We start from the raw sequence: 24895 nt of genomic DNA, 5'->3' as shown, positions 1-24895 counted from the left end.
AATTTATTTACAATGCGTGGAAGTTTGCGCGAAAGGGCGCTTTTAATCCCCGCAGGGAGGCGAAGCACATATGTACACAATACTTTTTCGACCGCCAAATTAATTCGTGGCATGGAGAAAGATGAAACGTATACGCGAGAGCTAAATGCAATCTGGTTAACGTATTAATTACCTGATACGATCCTATCGAAAATGTTTGTTAATTAATGTTGCATAACATTGGATTTAATAGCCGATTCGATTTCAAAATTCGCGTAGGATATGGGATTTGTTAGCGAGCCGCAACGTGTTATTAAATTCACGAATAGTTGACCAATCTTTTTGCGCAGTTTTATATTTTATTTATACTGACGCATCAACACAGCGGCGTAACAACATAAATTACACTGCTAGTTTTAACGGTTCGCCCCGCCACGATCAGTTACGTCATCAAACTAATAAACGAGTCACGCGCGGGCGTAATTATCCCACAGAATTATTGTGTAATATCGATGCACAAGATCGGCGTGATGATTCAAAGGCTGCGTTATTAGCAATAATCTTATTTAAATCGACCGTGATTTGATTGCAGTTATACAGCGATGCCGGCCGGAGCTAAAATCAATACTCATTTGGCTGCTGTCCGCCGCAGCACGGTTTCGCAAAAAGCGTTAAAATCTGCCTGAATGTTCAGCCGGGCATCGAATTGTCGATAAGGTTAAAACGCATGACATCACGACGTACTGATTTGAGGGAGATTGATGAGAGAGAGAGAGAGAAACGTGCGGTTTCCTGCCGTGTACTATATGCGTGCGCGCGCGCGAGAATGTGCACCCGGTTAAATCAGTGTATTGTTGGGGATGGTCGGAGACGCGAAACGGTTTGGGGTCAGTGTGTTACACATGCCGCGGTACGGTGACTTTTTTGCCGATCCGTTTTTCACAACCGGGCGTTTTGCCGGCGGACTGTTTCCCTGCAATTTGCGCGAGAAACGTACGTCAGCCGTGCCTCTCCAATCTTTTTGCCGGATGCACTTTTGCATCGATATTATCGTCTGATAATACAACCGAGAGTATCGAGACTCTTTCAATCTGTCTTTAGCGGTTAAAAGATGCGAAAGTAGCGCGCGCGACGTCTCTCTTTAATTTACGAGCAGCATAATGGAGTCTTCTCGTCTCGAAATATTGTATTATAGTATACTACCTAACTGCAAACTGCCAAATATGCTGGAATCAAATTGAAAATAGCGGATCAGGAAATCATTTTAATGATTCTATATCTGTAATAGTCGTAATTGGGATTTTGCGGCTTCGATTCCACTTCATTTCGATTTAGGTCAAATACGAGAATAAAAGTAAACCGATTAACTCAAACGCTAATTTAAAATGTGTCCTGAAAATTATGTAATCGTGGAACAACCTGGCATTTCGAACAATTTTATTCGAGTTTTTCGACATTTCAAAGAAACGATTTCTTTACTTGGAAGAAATGTTTCTTTTTCTCGGTGTAGTAGAATTTGCAGAGAATTATTATAGCAAATATTGATAATTTCTGGGTGGAAAAAATCATGTCGAGTTTTCGTTAATCACAATACAGCCTAGCTTATTAAAGATAGTATTATTTCCACCAAGTGTACATAGTTTTATGTAGAACCTGGTCGAAAGAGTATTGTCGATTATTATGCGAGTTAAATGCAACAGCGAACTACGCTGTCGGAAATTTGTTCCAAAGTTTTTCATTATGGCTAGAAATATATTTCTACTGCAGATGGCGGGTAAGAAGGAAGGCAAGTTCCAACGTCGTATATTTTCTCCCTTCTTCCGCCGTTTCCATTATGCATACAACATACTTGATGACCGGCACGACTAGGCGAAAAAAAAGAAAGAAGAGAAACGCAACCTTAATCTCGACCTACCGCTCCATCCTTCTTTGCGCATTTTACTTGGAGGTCTCTTTCAAAGGGAGCAGCTTCTCTCGCGAACGTAGATATAGTCGCGCGATATTTCGCCTCGCGTTGAAAAAGTGTTTATTGTAGCGACATATTGTTGAAACTTAATGAGTATCACTTGGCGCACTCGATATTCATGTAATGGGAATAATGAGAACAAAGCCCGTTGATTCAACATCGATATCATATTTCGAGGCAAAACTGTTCAAAGTTTAATACAAGCGAATATTCGATAGGATTCATTGCGGCAATTGTGTACCGTTACCTCTCCAAACTGTCAGATATCAAAGCCGTAATGATTACTAATTACAATATCTGTTCTATTGTACTCTTTCGCGTCCACCTCATTTCAAATCTCATTTCAAACCTCATTTCAAACGTATTCTCAAATTAGTGGCTCCCATTAAGAAGACTCGATAAGAGCCGCCATAATCCGCCGAGACAACGATTCTTGTCATCGTTCATAATCAATTACAAACTCGTCTGTATTCAGGCAGAAACTTGGTGAACGGCGAAGGATTAAACTATACTAACGGAGTACCCTATTTTCTCGGGGAGGAAGACGAGTTGATAAACCGAGTTTGTTTAAGGATCTATTTATACCGTACGTCGCTTGATATTTACAGCACATACGCGCGAGCTTAATAATTATCAATTTTATCTGTCGGGACGATCCAGGGATAGAAGCTCTTCGGCCTGTTTACCGTCAGCTCTTTTACCGTCGGTTATTCTCGAGAGACGAGACCGTCAATCCTAAAATTAATAATCGCCCGGTGCGACGCGTTTCCACATTTCCAAGGCGGTCTTACGAGAAAGTCGCGTCCACTTACATCGCACGTCGAATCTCACTTCGATGCTGGACGACATGGTGGGATTGGCGTACGCCGGATGGATGGCGACGCATCTGATCGGCTGGCCGTAACGTGATCGCTCAGCCAGAATCTCGCAAACACTGTAGGTTGCCCAAGTGCGCGGATTATCTATCTCGGTCGAGTTTACCTGGGGCCGTAGCGTCCTCATCTCGGTCTCGCCCACATACCTGCATATCGCCCCGAAAATTTGCATTTCCAATGGCTGTTCTGCAACAACTCTTACTCGCTCCTCTCCTCGACACCCCCCTCGGCGGTCTCGCTCTATCTCTCGCACGCGTCCCCCGGTCTTTGCTTGCCCACCCCATCGCGAGGCTCGTCGTCGCGGATTATTCAGAATTCTGCTCTTCGGGAGTCTTGCAGTTTCGCGGACTCCGACTAACGGCGACGCTCTCGTGAATTAAGCCTCTCGGTGCTCAGTTATTACAGTACGAGGGATAACAAGGGAGGGTAATATGAAAACATAAATTCGTATTTCGATGCTGTGTCCCGTGAGTTAAATTCATCTCGAGGGTCGTCGACGATTTGCCTAACGATTATCCACACGACAGCCCCTCCTCCGTCCTCCGCGTTTCTCGACGATTGTCTCTTTTTCGAATACCGCGTGAGAATGGGTTCTCGATCGACTCGCCGGCACGTCGACTCTCTCCCGGTCTCTCCGCTCGGTCATAATTAACACGTTTATGCATACACATATTCCGCACTGCGTCGGGTATGTCAATTAGGATAATTCCCAGTGAGTGAGCGCGAGTGAGTGGGTAAGCGAGAGCAGAGGAGAACGGTCGCCTTGTCAAGGGACCTCGTCTACAATTTGAAACGCGACCCGAGGCTCTGCGGGCGCCGTACTGCTAACCGAAAATTGCAAGGTTTAAAGCCGAGAGAGATTGCGCTTCTCCCCTCTGCCTCTCTCCCACGCTTGTTTTTGTGTTCCGCGCCGTAAAACTATTAAAGCCCGCTCCCGCGAGCGCTTTTCACCCTCTCGCGCGACGTCGAGGAGCAAGAAAAAGCGTCATCATCCCTTGCGTGAGGCCACGACGTCCTTCCCGTCGCACGAAATGCATCGTGTAGCTCCTTAATTTCGCCCGGGCACGATGCAGAATAGATCATGATTATTCATGGGGCGCGTGTTCTACTATCGACAGCGTCCTCGATGCATTACATGGAATCTTGGAGCGAGAGCGGGAACAAGCGCCTCGACGACGGCCGAAGAAGAGGCACGCCGATAACGGAAGACGCCTTGAAATCGATAGTAACGTATACTTTGATTACCCGGGACAACCCCCGTTCAATCACGGAGCCCGAAAGGCTTTCGATGGAAAACAGAAAAGAAAAGGAGAAAAATCGCTGTCGAAAGAGAGCTCCGAATGTTTTAGTCAATAAAACAACTTGCGATTATTAATTTCCGCAAAATCCTCCCCTTTTATTACCGATCCGTCGAGCTCCATAAATTGTCCAACAATTACGCTCGTAACCGGGTGAGCGAAACGAGCGTGAGGAAGGAAGCGCGGAGACCAAGAGACGGGGAACGAGACGGAGAACGGAGCGAGACACGCGAGGCGAGAGATCGCGCGTGCCAAGCAAGGGGGTCGGCGTCGCGCGAGTTAAGTAGTACGGAATCTACGTGCAACAATTACGAACCATTTAATTAGAGGCGAAGGATTCCCATACCGCGCTCTGCAAGTGAGCGTAGCGATCTCACCTGCTCGGGCTGTCACGTTGCTGCCGGGGAGAATTAGACGGTCGGCGTACTCTATCTGCGGTCGCTGAGGGCTGACTGGAATGAGAAAATTAGCACGGATTAATCCCTCCGTACGCCGTGTCGCGCTCGCGTGCGGCAGTCGGTGCGCGGCACCCTCCCCTTCCCCCTAACCCACCGCGGATGCCCTTTTAATCGCGCTGCGAAATTTCACGCCAACAACAGACCTCGAAACGTGATTGAGACTCCGCATAATGGTCTCCCAGCAAGACACGTTAGTACTACTTAGGATAAACGTGCACCAAGATATTTTCACTTTTACTATCTTTTGTAATCGACCTATTTTTCACAAATTTTCTAATCAGTCGTCACAGTAAAAACATATAATATCAATTATTTTGAAGAATCACTACAGAAATGGAAAAATTCGCGATATCAGATACTACGTCATCTCTTGACACGCCCGATAATAATTATTGCAGTTACTGCAAACCGCAAGATTAAAGGAGAAAAGAAACGGAGATTTTCTATTTTTCACCGCGCCAAAATCAATCCTGTTGCTTTATTGCTAATTGTGTCGTGGGATTACCAGGTGAATGTAACATCGAGGGAGTGGTCCGGATGGCTTTTGTACAACTAATCGGCGTGCGCTCGGTGTAACGTACGATCCCCGGACGAGAGATATTAATCTGCCATAATTTCGGCGATAAAAAGTACGAAATACACTCGATGACCAAGTTCAACGTGCGAATCTACATGAGTATAATATATATTTATTGAGTTATGCGAATCTCGTGTCGATCGTTTCATTAACGCGAGCTTTCGAAATCAATTATTTCATCATTAACATGAGAAAACAAGGGGATTCATGTCGGCCGACTCGATTCCTCAACCTCGTGTCGAATTTCCTCGTAATTGTTATCCCGTAATAGGCGCAATATTGCGATCGCGCGCGCACTATTGTACGAAATCCGTCTTACATCTTCGACGTTATTTACCAAGTATTATTTAGAAGAGGACTGAAAATCGCGTACACGGGGAGAGAATTTCCTTTTAAAATATACCCTGAAAATCATGTGGGACAAGATGGCAATTTCATCTACGTAGTAATTTACTAGTAAAATCTGGTAAAACGTATGGTCAAACAAGAGGAAATTCTCTCCGTCGATTTTCGCTTAAAAATAATTGGCGAGAAATTTCTGTTTTATCTGCGTACCTCTGACGACCAGCCTTGCTGGTTCAGATGCTAACGCGTCCTGCGTGGTGAAATCACTGGCAGTTACTTGACATTGCCAGAGTCCGTCGTCGAACTCTAACGTGGCCGATCTGACCCATAACGAACAGTCGCCGATGTCGGGCGAGCCCACCCACTCATATTTCTTCAAATGCATACCTATTGGCTAAACAAAAAGAGAAGGATTTCTATCAATTATTTTATATATTTAATCACATTTTTTCTCTTTATTTTTTTATTACTAATTAAATTAAACTATGACTACATCGCATATTACGTTAATCTTTCGCTCAAATGTTTAAGCACCTTTTAAATAATATGATTAAGTATATATATATATTTCTATATATATATAAACCATGGAATAATTTCGTTTACAACAGAATATAATATCGATTGAATAAGTGACGAGTATAGTTTTAGAAACATTCGCGATCAAATTTCGCGCGAGATTAAGAAAGACTCTGATAATTTTCGCCGATCAATTCCCTAATAGACAATGGTCCACGCACGTCAGCATCTTTCGATCGTTTAAGCGACGTGCTTCTCGTTACCGGAATCCTCTTGCGAGGCGCAGCAGCTCTGCTCTGCTCTGCCGCCAGTTGTTCCGTACGCTTCCTCCGAAATGAATCATCGGCTTCCGACCCCCGCGTCTTCTTTCTCGCGGATTAATTCACTGCAGCCGGGAAAGTGCGGCCCCAGCAAATCTCGCAGTCATAATGTGGCCGTAATTCAGCGATCGATTCCGCGTGCGCTCGTTCTTTAATCTCCCCTCCCCTCGGAACAAGCTTTTGTCTCCCGCGAAATCAGGAAAACTCCCTCCCCCTCTCTTGCACCTCTTCAAAAGTATAATTAAGAATTTCTGTAGCGATTTCACGTTATCATCCCGTTCGTCTCGGCGCTTTATATCTGTTTTCGCACGGGCAAAGTATCATAATTTTATTCAGCCTCATCGCTGTCGATATTTATGATTAAATGTTCGGAAACTCCGTAATAATACCTGCCTTGTATTTCTCCTTTTATCGCGATAATAAATTGATTCTTCTACGCTCAGTCGTCCATTCTTTTCCTTTCAGCCAGCTTCGCGCGATACGTTATCGCGACGGCTATTATATACCGTGTGTATCGTTGGCGTATCGGCCGGGGTCAGATTGTTTTATCCGCAAGTTAGCGGCTCCGGCGGAACGTATAGCGAAAAAGCTCCGTCGTTCAAAGGTATTAGTCGGTTAATGAGTTTTCGTAATCCGTCCATGTCCACTGTCTTGAATTAGCCTGTTGGACGATATTGAATTCGCGTTGTAAATTACTCCTTTTATTGTTACACAGCCTTGAGCAAAATCTAACGTCTACGATGAAATGTAACTCTATTTCTATTTCAAACTCTGTCAATATTTATTTCTACACGGAGAGAATTTTCTCTTAAAATTTATCCTGAAAATCGTATAATCGTAAGACAACACGACATCTCTAAGAATTTTACTAGTAAAATGTATGGTAAAATTGGAAAAAAAAACTTGCTCTCGTAAAGTTGTTGAAAATGCCATGTTGTCTCCCGAAAAGAAAAAGAAAAAGGTTACCAACCAAAAGTAAGGGAGCATAAAACCATTTCTTCCGGGGGTCTCGGTACTTGCGGAATAAAATGATATACTCAATTGAAGAATCCGGATTCTTTTTACGGGGAATTCCCGCGCGGGATGGCCGCTTTGAAACGGACGGGTCCTTAACTTCGGGCTTCTCAGGGGATGCAATGAGAGCTCCGTTAACTACGATAGGACGCCGTCGTGCGACTATATTAGTAATGAGCGGAGCGGTGTTCCCTGCGGAATGCGCAGTTTATCACTCGGTGGCAGACACAATAATACAATGGCGAAATCCTGGCGAAGATTATTCGCGCGTAGACGAAGAGCGCGGGATATGCGCCCTCAGGACAAGAAGAATAATGAGTTTGCTGGCGCGCACTTCTGCCTGGTGTTAGGGTGAAACGACGTCTATAGCACGTACCAGCAGCACGAATTAACGTCCTGGGTCATTGTCAGATTAATATCGTATCATTCTCAAATAATCTCCTTTTCATTCTGTCGTGTTACACAAAATGTCTACGCTATCTCGCTACAACCTTTCGCAATGGAATTGAAGGAACATTATTACACTAACGTTTGTGCAGTCTGATAATTACCGTATTTTACGTATAACAACGTTTATATTTCTATGCTGCACATTTTCATTACAACGTTATTTATGGAGCTTTACTCGATTGTCCAGCTGTATTTTATTTCAAGTGTAAACAGTGTAGTTAATTGTTTGAATTTTCAAAAATTCAGTCTCGTGCGTGCGATGCAGTTGATACAAAATATTTTACTAAAGTATCGTCATCGCGTTCTCGTGAAATTTGTTGGTATCTGGTCCGAACTTGCCCGATATCCTGAGAAGCTGCAGAGCGCCAATCAGTTGAACGATTTTTCAAACACACGTACGCAAAGTCGCTCTCATAGAGGGCAAGTTATCCCTCCGCCCGACGAGAATTTTGCAAATCCGTCAAATACACAAAGAACGTAAGGGCATCTGTGCGCAACAAATTTCAAAGTTAGCAACTTTTCGGATGAGCGTTTACCAGAGGGATATACCGTCGGAGCGAGCTTACAGCTTACAGCAAGTAGGGAAAAGAAAGGAGAGAAGAGAGAAAGGAACTGGCTGGTTATACCGGTAGCGATGGTTTTGCGCTATCGGTCTACGTCCTACGATCTATTTCGTTGCTCTCGAAGAGATTGCCATTGCGTCCACATTACTCCGGGGCTCTCCCGTGTTATCGGGGCCTTTGGCCCGGGGGTGTGTACCCTGGCCGTTTGCCGTACCCGTGGCTGAGCCTGTGTGCGCCGACGGGGTGGTCGGGGCTGTGTCTGCGGGTGCATTACGTTGATTGCTGGTCGCGGCCTCTCCGGAGAACACAGAGAGCATCCAAGAGGTTCGGCGGGCTCTGAGGGCGGCAGGGGGCGAAGACGGTTGGGAAACCGGGCGAGGAGAAAGAAAAAGGATAAGGGGCGCCCTTTCCCTCCCTCCGCTGTGCGCTGTGCGCTGTGTATCCATGAGGCGCACGGATTTTAATCCTTTCAATGAACAACGGCGACTTTTCTCCGACCAGTTTTTCGCCAATACTTTTCTTTTTCATTCTCTCACTTCCACCGAGTCGATTTGCCTTTTTATTCGCTCGTCTACTTTTAATAACGTTTTGTTAACAACATTTATCTTCCTCGGATGGCTACTGAAGGTTCTGCAACTTTCAAACTTGGACTGCAACATTTATTGCATCAGAATATTCGAATAGAAAGATATCAGAAAATGGATGATTGAATACAAATCTTGATTATCAACTGCAAACAATTGGCGTATCGCGTGCACAAAGTGAAAGAGGAACAAGACTGTGTTACAATTACGCCAAGAATGCAGTACAAGTAATAATTTTCGGAAGAAGAATGGATAATTGGATCAAGTAAATCCCGTACTACATTTATTTTGCCAAAGTGATTTCGTGCCTCTGGTTTGAGGATTCCGTGACGAAATGTTTCCTCGAGTTAATCGTTCCTATTAAGTAACATGCTGTTTCTTTCCGTCTAGCAATTTGTGAAAATCACGTGCATGCAACGGCGAACGAACTTATCGATTAAGATTGACTGAAATAGTGTCCATCCGCTTAAGATGGCTGCTCGGACTCGTTTGCATTGAAAATCGGAAAGAACTCGAAATGACCAATGACTGCCGCGTGACAAATGACACACACACAAACACGTGAACAAAATGATAATTGTAATAATTCGCGTGAATTAAAAAGTGTTGAGAGATTTGGACATTTTTGCGGATATCTCACGAAATGCTAAGTCACCAAATCAAACACCGTTTCCTTCGAAGCTTTTGCGAATCGGGTAAAACGGATGCGTCGTATCCGGCGCAATGTCGCAGAAAGTGCAAACAATGCGCAGAGAACGAAACGAACGGAAACGATGTGGTTAGAGGATTCAAGATGGGAAATGCGGAACGTACAGAGAGAGAGAGAGAGAGAGAGAGCGCGCTTGTATCGCAAACAAGAGTGGCTCGCGAAGAGAAAATTATCCCCCGCTCGTTATTTACATCTTTCATAAATATTCACTTTCGCGGGCGAAAGTCAAGCCGGAAAGGGGAACGGATGGACGAGGGAGGGCGGGCGAGAGAAAAGCCGGGGAGGGAGAGGGAGGTTATCTGGTTGAGGAAGTAACGAGAAACCGCGCGGGGCATAAATCTCTGGGCTTTCGGGGGCGATCTCGTCTCAGGATCACCCGCTGCGAAAAGCCTTCGTCGCTGTCTGAGATAGTAATACGGTATTCAAGTCCCAGGTTGCCGCCCACCGCCGCCCATTTCTAACAGAGTTTCAGGAGCATCGGGCGATATTTGCATTGTTGTTTCCGATAAGTGGAATCACGCAAAGACCCTCGTCTCGAAAATTTCTAAGGAACCACCTCGCCACCGATTCGAGAAGCGTTCTCGCTTCTAAAACGTTTCCCGACATTTTAGAAAAATCTCAATTATGTGAGGCAGCTCCGTGAATGGATCGTTACGCAAGTTATTTTCCAGCGGGAAAAATTCTTTAATAAAATGTTTCGACGCGACGTCGTTTAAATAAATTATGTTTCGCGCACTTAGCAATTTGTCATGTATTGAAATTTCTCTTCCGTATTAAAAGGTAGCACATACTAGGGTGAAAATTTGTTTCACCGTAAAATTTCTTTCGTTATGTAATCGAAAAATTCAGCCATCTTTTAGATTGCTTTTGTTTCTCTCCGATATCCAGTGATAAATTCAAAAGATGCCACTGGCAAGAGCTACTTTAATTAAAACCTATTGTTCTATAATTCAATTAATCTACGTAATTAACAAGGAGTAAATTTCTCTGTTTAACAATACGTTTTGTAATTACAGATACTTATTGACAATCAAGATAGGATATCAAATATCCCGATAAATTTTCCCTCGAAATATCGATAATTGCGTTTACAACATAAAATGATACTTTGCATGTGTTTGTAAAAGTAAATATAATTGAAAGACGTCTTCCCTGAAGAAATATTTGAATTGAAGAGAAGAGAATAAGATGGTGAAAAAGTGTACGATACACTTGTGAATAAAGTTAATCTGGCTCGGGCGATATCTCGGCTTAAGCAAGAAATAGTCGACAGGCGTGAAGGAGGACCGACAGCACTGAATATCGAGAGCTCGCAAAACGACGTCGGCGAATTAGCATATTTCCAAGGCGCGCGGGCGCGGGCTTTATATCACGACGAATTTGCATATAGCGGGGGTGATGAACATTTTTTCACATTGCTCATTAAGTATGCCGGAATAACAAATATTTATGCGCGCTTAACGAGAAAATACATTTCCCGAGAAAAATCGACCGCGCGAACTTTGCTCGTAAGGCAATAATACTCTCGAACGCAATATATCGATTGTAAATTAACGGATTGACGTGCGCGAGTGTGAGAGGCCTTTTCATTCCTAGACCGTAGAAGCATTTCGGGTGCATTAAATCCCGCGCAATATTTCATTACGGTTTTGCTGCGAACGGAATTGAAAAATTACCGGACGTATTCTCGGCGGTACATAAATCTTAATGAAAAATCTGTCTTGCGGAATATCGAGAGCAGTCTCCATTCGAAAGACTCGATCCGATAATGGAGATAGATCTGCGAGCAAGCGGAAGGAAAAAATGTATTTGCCGTATCGCCACTGTATTTTGCCCGCCCTCTTCTCCCTTTTCGCGAGTGAATGAATTATCAAGAGAAAAATGGTTCGTATCGAGTCAAATCATTCTTCTATAAAGCGGTTTCCTTTCGAGAGCCCCTGTCGTCTCATCTCGCGATAATATCTCGCGCCGTCGCGGCGTCAACTCTCAACAGAATATAATCGATCCGTCATATAATCGAAATCTATTAGTACACGAGAAATGCGCCCGAGCCACTCGGGATGCCGGAGGATGATATATTAAGCGTACATTTTCCCTAATCCAGATGTCATTAAAACAGATTATCTACATGAATTAATATGCAAATTAGTTGACGCGTCGCTGAGGCACGTACATACATCGCGCTCGCTCCCGTATGCGTGCCTGCCCTTTGCCAAAGTTATAACGTTACATTAACACTTGGAAAATTTTCATATCATAATTAAAAAGTTGAGCAAACATCTCGCGGCATATCATACCGGCCGCGGGACGATAAAGCGCGATTATCCGCGAGCGTCTCCGCGGTTACGGAGCATTAAACGGAAATATAATATGCAATTTTGCGAATTTGTTTCGTCGGTAACGAAGCGTATCGCGGAATTTCATTTCGTGGCGCAATCAAGAACAAAGGTGAGACCCGTCGTAAAATAATTCCCCGCGGTAGCGGCGCGAGGATCTCCCCTGGTATATATCGCCGCCGATATTTTCTCTATAATCCAGATGTCACCGAGGCCGGCTTACCTTCGCCAATTAATATGCATATTAATGTACGCACTGCGGTGCCGTATGCCGCAGCTACGCCGGCGATTGTGCGCGTGTCTCTGTGTACACAAGTGCATAATACCGTGAGCCCTTGAGAAGTATTTAGTCGTAGGCCAGGCGTGCGGAGCACACCACAATGGTCCATGCCGCGCGGAAAGATGCGGCGACGATAAATATCCAGAGGCCCACTCGAGCAGCGCCTCTTATCCGTCCACTTTGGCCTCTCGCGCTGCATGCATGCGCCCTGCGCTCAATGTGGCCCTTCCCTTTTGTTTGGCCCTCGAGCCACCGTGAAAACCGACGATGAACCAGCTCTTTCGCTCCGTATTTCAGACAGACAATCACCTGGCGCTGACTCCTGCCTGAAATCGACACTTAAACCCCCTTTCGGTTGTGCTTACCAGCCAGAAGAGAGAATCTCTCTCTCTCTTTTTTCATTTCTAGGAAATTTTCCTCTAATCTTGTCCATATACATACATCTTGCTATGTAAAACTTACTCGTAAAGTTCTCCAAAATGCCACATTGTCTTCGGCCAATTCTAAGAGCATAGTATTTTGCAAACGTAATCGTCAATTCATCTGTGATTTCTCAAATTATTATATTATTAACATCCATTTTCCCGACAATAACAACGCATTCGAGTGAATCCTTATTCGCAGCGAGCTATCTTTCGTTATTAATACATATTATTCGTTTCTATCGCACGTGTTCTTTTTTATTCTCAGCTAATTGAATCACACGGGCGAACGACTCTTCGGCCGAGTGTTCTCCGCAATAATTACAAAAGCGAAACGCATTTATGCTCGCAAGTATATATTATTCACAGTCCGATAGCCATCGAAACAAACATCTGCAGTAAACAGTAATCGATAGTAATAAAACGAAAATTGCAACGCGCGATATCGTTACAATGTTTATCGCTCGTAAGCGCGTGCAGCGCGTCAACGAGCACTTTAATTATTGCAATTCTCAATGTCCGTTCCCGAATATTTTGCGTGTCGCTGTGAAAAAAAAGAGAGATTCAGCTGTACAAAGTTGACGCAACCTTTGTAAAACTGCACTCACAGAAAAGATTTCCGGATCCAATGCTATTACGACCATCGTAAAATAGGATCGGTATAGCGATCGAGAAAGGAAGTTTAATCTTAAATGGAAAATTCTCATAAAGTGTTGTCCGACGATTACACGATTTTCAGGATAAATCTTTAGAGAAAGAATGATGTTATAACACATCGATAGAAAGAAACTTGTGTGTGTGTGTGTGTGTTTTTGATCGCATAAGAATTGAGGCTGTCATAAATTGAAATATATGAAGAATATGTTTCGCCTTGTTATCAGAAAAAAATCCTTTCTGAGAGACAGAACCTTCGAAACTCGACGTCTGGAAACGATACGAGACGTCGGAGGAATTTTTAAGCGGACTTGAAATATTACCGTCATTTTAAAGATAAGTTGGACCATTTCCCGCGCGAGCAAGGAAGAAAGGAGAATTAAAACTCCGGAATGCTCCACTCAAGGATTCGTCCTTTCGCGCCTCTTACGACGAGACGGTCGCGTTTCACTCGCCTTTCATCATCTCCGTTTCGACCACAATCATCCTTCTGGCATACGCGCCCGTTTCCCGGGTTCGTCGCGGCTTTTCATCCCCGACGACCAAAGTTCCTTTTTCCCAGGGTCGCGGAAAACCGTTGTAACGACTTGAATTTAGAGCGCTCCGTGGTCCTTTCAACAAGAGCAAGAGGAGGAGAGCTTCCTTTCGACTTTACGCAGTGTATAAATGTCGCGAGCTCACACTAAATTTACGATCGTCTATCCACGGGAGATGAAACGCGTGCCAGGTGATCACCGGGGAGAAAGACAGAAGCGGGAGAAACCGCCGGAAGAGGGCCGTGAAGGCCGCGTTTAGCTTTAAACTTAATACAATAAGATCACGTTGCGCTTAAATCCTTGCGAGAGGCGAACGAGATTCCGCTTCCCGTGAAACTTTTTAACTTCAACGAGATTAACGTCCTCCAACGCGGCACTTCCATGTAACACGAGTGCATATCCGGACGTGTGACACTAGATACAAGTTGTTTGAGAACAACGGGCCGGGAAACTTTGCGAGGACTGTGCGCGATTTAACGATATTACGATAGCTAATTAAATATCCAGGGGAGATTTTGAGATCAAGCGAGACGGTTGCGATCATCCACGTTTCGCTCAACAACCGCTTCAATTTGCAGCTTTGTAATAAGAAGAAACGCACGCGCGATCTAAAGTAGAACAAATGCCGCGCAACGTATGCTATCTCTTTTCCTCAAAATGCTCTTAAGATCATCCGAGATTGCGTTCGATTAAACCCAAAAACGACCGCGTCCTCGGGAGCGAGTACCACTTGGAGGGACTTTGCATAGAACGCCGCGAGCATGCCAATCAAGCGTCCGCCTATCTCGCTGCTTTTTCTTCGTCGCGCAGCTTCCGTATTTTCACGGTTCCCAGCCCGTCTCATCTCCAATCAAGCGCGCCAGACATACATATATATATATCTATCCGGTTTCGGCTCGTAGTACGTGGCGCGCATCGGCAAGATTCATCCCGATGTGTTTGCGGCGATACCTATAACACGGAGAGAGAGAGAGAGAGAGAGCCTGCGGCCGTCTTCCAGAAATGCATCGCGGATTTACGCGACCACTAACGTGGATACATCGCGGTCCGTGGGAGCGCGTTATTCTCCATTACGCGCATCCCTATAGATTCGCCGTACGACTGTGTGTGTGTGTGTGCACGCGGTGTGTACAAATCGCCGCTGCAATAATTCAAGGTAGACCAGGATGCGACACGGCGCGACCTGATGCGAAAGCGCGGAAAGCCGGTTTTCGAAAAGCGACGCGATCCGACAACGGGAAGCGCTGTTTTTTGATGTCGCGTCGATTTTAATTGAAATTTTAACTTTTGCCCGCCGAAAAAACGAACCGGACGCCGCGCTCGAGCGGCTACGGGTATTTGCGTTTTCAGCCAAGTGAAATATCGGATTCGTGCGTGCGTGAGCGCACGCGGAAGTTTATCATGCGAGAAAACGCGTGACCGCCAGATTCCGGCTGATCAAGCAAACGAAGGGCCGCGCGTAAATCACGCCTTTGCGGCTTTATGGTCGCGACATCGCGAGTGAACCGCGGCGTTCCTATAAATCGCAATAGCAGAAGCCTCGAATTAACGGTACGCGGGGATTTGGACAGAAACATTTGTGCGTGATGGAGGTACCGAATTTATAGAGAGCACTCCGTGGATAATATAGATACCAGTTACACGAGTTGAGCAAAGTGAAAATTCCAAACACTCTGTGGCTTAAGTGAATAATTAGAGAAGCTCGGAAGTCTAATGTATGCATGAAAAAATTCATGCAATTGTTACATTCCTAGCTCGCAATGTCAATTCTAATTTCGTGTTTAATACATACTTTTCCTGTACTGGTAAATTTCATTGTTTCATTATCGCGGTTACGAACAAACTTTCCACTTTGTATTACAAATTTCCTTTACTCGTCCGTTGAATCTTTACATCGCGGGGATAATTTCAGCGTTAATATTTCAACATCCGATCGACCCAAGTAACCGCCAAGATAACGTTACGCGAGAATAAACGACATCAGGCAACAACAGACAATACGATACGGGAAAATAATCTGTAGCTGGAGAACTTGGTCGACGAACAATGTTGCGGAGTTTCGCGGAAGTTTGAAGCGACCAGGTTTCCTTTCCTCTCTCTCTCTCTCTCTCTCTAGATCTATGAACGAACGAACGTTTATCGTTGTGCGTCCTATAACGTCCACTTCCGGCCACGACAAACTTATCTAGAAGTTTACGCGCTCGTATGGCGAACGAGGAAAAGTCGATTGCCGTGGGCTTGGAGAGGCGGAGCGGGAGCAATGAAATGCCCCGAGTTTACGACGCACCGCACACAAGCTGCAGCTCCTTTCTGTTGTTCGTTGTGTCTTTCAATTTTCGCAATCGCACCCAGCGAACGTTGCCCCGTCGCCGTGCTTGTGCCCCGAACCTCGGGTCATTTCGAGAGAACAATGTCGCTGTATTTACGCTCGACAGTGTACGCCGCTTCCGATCAATTCAACCTTGTTCTCTTATTCGCGGCACGTTTCACGGACAAATTTGCTTGTGTATATAGAAAGAGATATATCGAAAAATGGTCAATTTCAAGTAGAAATTAGCAAGCTCAAATTTGTAGAGCGAAAGGGTAACATCGAAATAACAGCGAACCTTTTGATCCTTCTGCCAAATGCACTGCCCTCTCTTTCCGAGGACTCGACATACCAGCTTCGCGTCCTGCCCAGGATTGACCTCGGTGTATTGTGGCGTTTCCTCAAACTGCTGGATCCCGTGGCAGACTGCAAGCAATAACGTAGCAAGAAATCAAACTTGATTCATTATTATTAATTATTTAATAGAAACGCGTCAAGGCGACGTAAGCTTCGTTGCTCTTGGAATCGCGTCGCTTTTAGCCAGTCTTTAACGTTCAGTTTCTATTCTTTAGGAAAAATGGGCGGTGTGTGTTTTTTTCAGTCAACACTTAAGTAGAGAGACAGATGGTAAAGGCAGGATATAAGCACGGTTTAGCCGGGCATTAAGGCAGCCTGCAACCTCGTTAAAGTTGTTATTTAATTCGCAACTTGGCAAACTCATTTAACTCGGTCCGCGCTAAGCTACGATCTTCAGTTTTCACCTTTTAAGTTTGCCGATAAATTGTATTTAGCGCTAATCGAATGACGGCAGACGCGACGGTACCGCCGACTTCGATGCGACGACGCACGCAGACGTGTATATACGCGCAGGCATTAATCGCGTCTCGTTAGTTGACGTTAATTATTTCTCCGTCGCTCCGAGTGTTCTCCGGATGAACCAAATTTACCGGGTTTAATATCTAAATGTGATTAATCGCGTTAAATTACAAAGCTCGGAAATAATAATAAAGCTCAACGCAAACTGATTGCAATCCGTCGATCGTTAAAAAATCTGCATTGTTAGAATTTTCCAAAAGCGTTAAACAAGATTAATATTTAACGGTAAATTTCTCCCTTAGCTTTTTATATTTCATCTAATTAGATTCATTATACTTGACGCATATTAACTTGGCAATCTCAGAAATAACACGGTAATATATTCCGAATCTTTTCCTCATAATTAAAATGATAAATTTTCCAAAGTTAATCACTCGACACGCCCGCAGTGAAAAATTCACGTTTAGCGCACAGTGTTCGCAAAGTATTACAGCTTAGAAAAAATGCTAATTGTAAAATATTACTTAGCAAAAATGAAATTGTTAAATGGGAAAGTAACGTAAACAATTAATAAAAAATAAACATATCAATTTTGTACTCGTTGGACAAAATGTGATACGCGAGCGCGGGTACATTGTCGCTTTGCCGGGGGTATGTGAAAATTTCAGGATCGCAATGTACGCTTTTTGTCAGATTGCAGCGTTAAAAATTCAATTTTTCACCGTCCCGGAGATGATTAATAAAACACGCTGCCGCGTCGTACGCGGCTCGCGGAAATAACTTTGCAAAATTAACAGTGGGCGTATGGAACTCGCGCGATTCGCCGAGCATTGCAACAGTATTTACAAATGCGAAGGAAAAATAGCATTTCCTGCTTGATAATGCCATTACATTTTATGACGTTCTCGTCTCTTATACAATAAATGGAACAAAATTTTAACTAGAAACGTCAAATATCGATATACATGTTTCAAGTATCAAATTCCCGACAAATGTATCCGTATTAATTTAAATTTCAATGCCGTAATAATGCCGTGCTTGTGGATTGCCTACGAGTCCAACTACCGTTGTAATTTGACATTGCAATAGAGGTTCCTCATCCAAGTTTAATCGTCGCGACGCCATCGCGGCCGTTATCGGTGAAACGAAGCGGCGAGGGCTGATAAAAGCGACACACGGCCCCGAGAAAATGCCGGGCTCGAATAAGGCAAAACTCAAGGACCCCCGGCAACAGGTCCCGTAAAGTAAATTCGAGGCTTGGCGCTCCGGCTGTTAATTGTGTTTGTACGTCGAGGCGACGAGCTGTGCTTCGCGCGCGCGCGCAAATACACTTGGACCGAAATTGCAGTGCTTTCTATCTGCAATAATAATTACGGCTGCAGTCTTGAGTAAAGTCAAATAGATACGGACAAATTACCGCGGCGTCGGCAAGAGGATCGAGAGGCGGCAGGCGAATTGAAATTGTCCCGGCGCGCTAGTATAATATAATAAAAGTAATATTTTTTGCTGGCACGAGAGCAGAATTACAATACGAGCAATTTCATCGTTCGCCGAGGAAATGAACCGATAAGAGCTAGTGCACTTTCGAGATTTCATTCCGACCCCAAGGTCGGCGCCTAAGCACGATATTTTTTATTTAATTTCTCAGACTCTTCATCCCCTGCGACGAAGGGATTTAAGGCGCGAATACATTTCTACGGATAACAAAGGAAAGATTTATCACAAATTCTTGCCGCGTGTCCGGTGTAATGTACTACAACTCCGAACGCGGGTAACTAACTTTGTTCGCGCGTTGCAGAATACACCTCATTTTTGCGGAAATAGAGCACGCCCACGTGCGCGCGCGGTCTAATAAATTCATTTTTCAAAAATTAAGGTAGGCAGTAGAAACGGATGTAATATGACGTTAAAAATACGTGGCTTATGAAATGTACACACAGAAACCTGCATTTCATTTTCATAACGTACTCCTCGCGCGCGCGCGCGATACCGTTCCATCTCCGTATTTTGCCAAAGCACTACTCGCCTTTTAATGCAGCAGTTAACGGACGCAACAACGCCAATTGTTTTATTTATTTCCCCGACTTTTAGTTAGATAATCTCTACATCTCTAGGAGAGGTTCAAAGAGGAGAACGTCGCAGCACGTGTCCAGGGCATTTCCGTCGATTTCACGGGGATTCCCTGATTCGGCCAACTTCCGAGGCGGCTTGGCACGGACGCAAAATCCACCGCCTGCCGCGATTCCGTTAATTTCGTTTGCAATTCCAGGTCGGCCCTCGAACGCGCTGTGTCGAGGGGATGGGGGGGAAAAAAAAAGTTTCGGTGGCGCCGCAAATTTGCTTTGCTCGCACGAGCGATATTCGAGAGCGCGAGGGAGGGAAAAACAGCCGGCCAGACAGACCGACGCCGAAGGATCTAAAAAACACGGCTGCTGCTCTCTTTCCTATCCTCCTCTGTGTTCCTCGCTTAAATAAATAAATCCTAATAGACAAACGAGCCGCGGCACAAATAAATTTCTCAGGATAAATCTTCTTACACTTAATTAAAACCGTATTAAATAAGCACGGGCGAATTAAAATCATATTAATTAAATAACGACCGATCATTCCTATGTATCTCCGGCGCGCTCTTTTATCACGTTCGAAAATGCGACAGAGTACCGGAGATGTGGAAAATTATAATATCAACACGGACGCGCGGAACTCGATATTCTCGTTCTCATTATATTACGAGACGTCAAAAATTAACCCGATACGAAGGGAAGCACGTGGCTACTGGCGCTCGCCTCGCCTGCATCGGCGAAGGCCGATACGTACGAGATTGCATTTCGCCCAAGTTACACGAATTAATTAAGCGACTTAAATAACATGGCGTGCGCAGCGCGTGGTATCTGATACGCGGAATTACTTTTTTTTTTTCAAATGCAAACGATGTCGGTTAACCGGCCAATTACACGGCCGTGCCACACACGAAAAACCTCCTGAAAAATGCAACACGCGGAAAATGCAGGGAAATGCAAACGGTCATTGTTGTCGCCGTCGACCGACGCGTTCGCGATGCTAAAGTAATCGCGGTGTGCATGATCGCAAAATAACTTTCGTTTAGAAACGCGCTCTCGTATGCTGCCGTTTTATTGCCGCCACGGCATTTAAATGCGAGCCGAACGTCAGGGATGAAACTGGCTGTCGAACTCCCGGATAATGCCCGTGGACACGTCGGGCCGCGGCATAATAAATAATACGTCGCTAATTTGCGCGAAAGTCGCCTTCGCGGAAGACGATATCGTGCCTATCGACAGCGCGTCTAGAGAGAAAATAAAAATAGGCGAACGCCTTTTTATCGCGGTTCTCTCGCGGACTCTGACGAGAATGGAAATATCGATCACCTCGCCGTCGATAATGTGGCTCTTTCGACACCCGCGGAACAGATTTCCGGATACAATGCTTTCAATCGTTGGACAACATGGCATTTCTAACAATTTTATGAGGTTTTAGAAATTTTACCATACACCTAAGGACTCCCTTCAAATCAGCCCCAAGCGAGATCATCCTTAGGTACAGATAGAGGATGAGAGAGTAAAATAGCGGAAATATATTTTTGAAATACTCGTCGAGAAAAATAAGCGGCTGGCTGCGAGGAATAATTCTTGTCGCAATTACATTTAGCGTTGACGTTGACGTTAGAAATCCCGGACGTAAGAAAAGTTTTGCGGGAAAGTTACCGCGGACGCGACAGCGATCGCGAGCGCAAAACCTTGACGTTTCGCGCGTACACGATGTTGAAAAAAAAATCCTACGGGACCGGAATGAAAGCGCGAAATATCGGAGACTAGAGTGCGGGACGAGTCGAGTCACCAATATAACGCGCTTCTGCGATGAAAAACTGTCGCGATATATACAAGTGCACGCAAAAAAAATATACATATATATATGTGTGTGTGTGTGTGCGTGTATCGATTTGCCTTTTTTTTAATTTCTCATAGCAATCGCGCTGTCGTACGGAAAGAGGTGTAGCGCAACATTCGCCATCCGTGAAATCCAACCGTGGCTTGATTCGCAGAAAAAACAAGGAGCAAAATGCTGAGCGGGTACGTTTGCATTTCTCTCTCTCTTTAATGCAACGCAGACGTTTTGTCTACAAGAAATTACGCGAAAGAGAAATCCCTGCCGTTCTAGAATTAGCCCTCGAAGAATGAATTACTCGCGATGCAATAACGGCGTGAATGTACGAGTGAAAAATGTGCAATTGAAACGTTAATGTAGTCGCGCAAAATAACTGTAGGAAAATTAATTGCAGCTAATGAAAATGTATGCTTAACGAGAGCGAGACCGATTTGTTTTCATTGTCGGGCCATACGGCGAACAAGTGCGGATAAACACGCCGGGTGATTTCATTCGTATTTACCGAACGCGTGATCGGCGCGCTAAGCAATCATCATCGATTCGGCGCGAGGCACGCATAACTCGTGCCCGTCTCTACCGATAACCGGCTCGTGTATTAGCATCGGCGCGTCCCGGTGATTGTCAGTGAATAATTAATCGCGGCCAGGAACAAAGGCGCGCCACTCGAGATCTACCGGCGGACGTATGCCGACGGGCTGCAATATTTATAAGCACACACGCGGCGAAACACCATGTTTTCAGAATTATGTCCGCTGATGCATAATGTAACACAGCGATGCGACGTAATGCGACATACATATTCGCCGTTGACAGCACGTGGCTCTGACGACTGCAATAAATAACTAAGAATAATAATAACGCGCCGTGCTTTTGTTCATTTATTTTCCCGGGATGACAATTAAAGGAACAAGAGTGATCCATTCTCGTCTATCTCACGACTATCGATCGATTCCAGCGAGTCGCAGTGGAATAATTGGAAAAGATGACTACAAAGTAAATTACTATTCTTCCTACTGGATCGCTTGCGAGAGCCAATCGGGATTTCGTCTGCGAATTGTAGAATCGGTATTGCGGCACTCTAGAGTGCCACGTGTGACTGCACACTAACAACAAAGTTCCTCTATGCAAGATATTAACTGGGACAAGTTGTAATATCCATCATAATTAGAAACCTTACGGGGGGAAACGTAAGGCAGAGAACCGCGTAATATATTGATCCTAAAATAATTTACGTTACTTGTTCCCACACGGATATGCTTTCACGGTAATAATTCTTTGTTAAACTTGATCCGCGATACGTTATTGAAGCGTACAGATTGACGTGTTGGAAACGTAGCTTCTCATTAGCAAGAAATGGAAGAAAACAGATATAAGTAAGAAAATGTATGTCGCACCTTTGGTGGATTTAGATCGATTAGCTCGGCCGTTCTCGCACGCTCTTGCCATTGAAACGTCCCTCGCGGAACGGCCTGCATTCAAATCGCGCTTCTCTTTTCTTGCGAGGCGCCGCGAATCGCATTAAGAACTCCCGGGGATGCACAAGGGACGCGTGTAAAACGCATCCACAACAGCTCGTTAATCTTTCCGCATCTTTCACAAGCTGCTCTCCCCAATGCAACGTCCCCGCTTCCTCTCTCTTTTTGCCGCCGCGCCGTCTTTCCTTTTTCTCACGCGCGCAAAGTGGCAAAAAAAGAGGAGAGGGAGAGAGCCCTTTCAGAGTGCAAAGGTCGCATGCGCGATTCCCCCGATGCCAAAGGAATATACACCCCGAGCACTTTGCGCGCCGTCAAGACGTTTAACGTACCTCCTCCTCGTAGGATCTCTCTTATGCAGCTTTTATCCCGAAAGCGCGTCGCGAGGAAGAAGAAAATAAAAGAATGCAGCAACAGATTAGGCCACGTCCCTGTGTGTGCGGTGTTTCTCAAATATTCCAAATATTAAAACGGCTCACGCAGCTTCGCAAAACGTCAGTCGAGGCATAGGAATCTTCAACCAACAATTGATTTTCCTTTTAAATATTGATCCTGCGAGTATGCTCTCAAGACTTGCCCGCCCGGTTGAATAATTCCAACTACCGCTGCGTAATGAATCATCACAGTTTTCCACTTTTTTTCCCCCCCAGCAGGAAAGTTGAGAATTCTTGGACGTTCCCTAAGAGGATAATTCGGAGCGAGTCTTGCGAAATATTTAACGACGGTATAAATAAATGACGGGAACGGTGTGGTTGAGACACCAACTGCCGGGGAAGGGTAATATTAATTAGCCGCACCGACCGCGGTATTTCTCTATTCCAGAAAAAGGCGCGTCGTACAATGGCACTGTTAAAAGTTATCGTTACGAGTTAATTTTTTTATATTATTCAAAAATCACTGCCGCATGTTTCTATTAATGACATGGAAATGCGCTGTGAGTTTCACAATTTGCGAGAATATATTATCCGAATATTTAGTTACATTACACGTGCGTTTGTATGTGCATACATTTCGAGCCAAAAAGCTCGAGGATTAATAGATGAAATAATTATTCGTACATATTAGTGATACAGTCTCTCCGTAAACGTATGATTGAGCGGATCCTTTGTGCCATTGTTCGTTTTTCTCGGCGCGATCGAGACATGAAACAACGCTACAGTGAAACATTTTAATGAGTGATTTTCGCGCGTCGTCATCGACACCGAAAAGGCCGTCTCTTTATTCGTCGATCGCACGAGAACCAGCTGCAATTGCTTTGTAATCCGTGAGCACACAATCGAAACCGAATCGAGTCGAGGGCTGTTTGGCGTGAAATTGCTCGTATTGGCGGCATTAGGTGGACCACTCGTGGCCGAGCGTAGCTATTTCTACGGTTGATCGTTATGCGAACGCAAAGGCAAGATAGAAACCGATGTGCGGCCCCGTTTGTACGTCCCGGACAGAAATTAACAGGATTAAACGGCTTTTCCTTAATATCCATTCCATAGATCCTCCTCATAATCGAAGCGCGTAACAATTGCCAGATACTCGAACCACCGGCGTCGCGCGTCAAATTTTTATTTCGAGGATTTACATGCGCAACGCCGCAGAATTTGCTTCGTCCGGTAAGACGAAATTTTGTCTCGCGCAAGACTTGGCTCAACTCGCGCACACCTGTGTTTAACCGGTTTACACGAATTAACTCTGCAACAACACGAGCGAATGAAACGTTTGTAACAACAGACCCTGTCAGTGTCCGGTTCGCGAGCTTTAATAATATCCGCTGTCATACGAAATTTAACGCCAACTAGTTTCACTCGTGATACGGTACATTGATTATTCGTTCCATCGACGCGATTAATACCTGGTCGTGAGAATAGCTTGGCTGTTTTTACACGCATTTTTTCGCGTTTATCACATTTAAATCTGTAAAGGGGATTTTCGAGTCTTCTGTTCTCCAAGTCTTTTCTCATTCCAAAAAATGATGTTGCAACTGCAGCAACAATTTCCTAGGTACGAAAAAATACTGCGAAATCGCTGCACATGTTTTGTACTTGATCGGTTTAATTGACAGAAACAGAATCTCTCTCAACTGTTGGCGAATGTTAAGCAAGATCGTTGTATCCAATGTATAACTATCTGCGTCAGTAAGATATTTTCCGAGTGATAGTGTTCGTATCGCGGGAAATGTTTGACATGGTGAAAAAATACGCCTTTCGTCGTTAGCGACTCGTAAATTACGATTTACAGTATTCATTCGCAACGCCATTTCATGAATGCGGAACTGTTACGACATTTGCAAATTTCATTTCTCCTTATAGGAGGGACAGCGGGGAAAAAAGGCATTCACCTGCTCATTTAATCAAACTGCATTTTCATGTTTTCCGCTGCGGAAGCGAATATGCGCGAACGTTAAGTGCGAAGAATTTACTTGTTTGGGACAAGAATTTACGTCGCGGTTCCGTTGGCACGAGTAAACGCCGCGAATTTGAATGACAATAATAAATCTGTCGGGAAAAGCATTTTCCCATT

General features: G+C 44.7%; 1 protein-coding gene across 2 annotated transcripts in view; it reads right to left on the bottom strand.

Annotated features, from left to right (window-relative positions):
• Nucleotides 1-24895, bottom strand: part of LOC105562708 (hemicentin-1-like) — a 152947-nt gene that overhangs the window by 22046 nt on the left and 106006 nt on the right. Inside the window, exons 2-5 of one of the 2 annotated variants that reach the window (XM_012013750.1) lie at nt 16492-16619; nt 5709-5892; nt 4435-4570; nt 2758-2966 (exon numbers count right to left, since the gene is read on the bottom strand). In XM_012013750.1, coding sequence (XP_011869140.1) covers nt 2758-2966; nt 4435-4570; nt 5709-5892; nt 16492-16619 — 657 coding nt within the window. The remainder of the gene's footprint in view (nt 1-2757; nt 2967-4434; nt 4571-5708; nt 5893-16491; nt 16620-24895) is intronic. The other variant, XM_012013751.1, reaches the window with a different exon arrangement.

This window comes from Vollenhovia emeryi, unplaced genomic scaffold (genome assembly GCF_000949405.1).
Source record: "Vollenhovia emeryi isolate VEMERY1.0 unplaced genomic scaffold, V.emery_V1.0 DF939184.1, whole genome shotgun sequence".
Classification (NCBI taxonomy): Eukaryota; Metazoa; Arthropoda; class Insecta; order Hymenoptera; family Formicidae; genus Vollenhovia; species Vollenhovia emeryi.
Note: the sequence above shows the minus strand (reverse complement) of the source record. Positions and strands in the feature narration are given on the sequence as shown.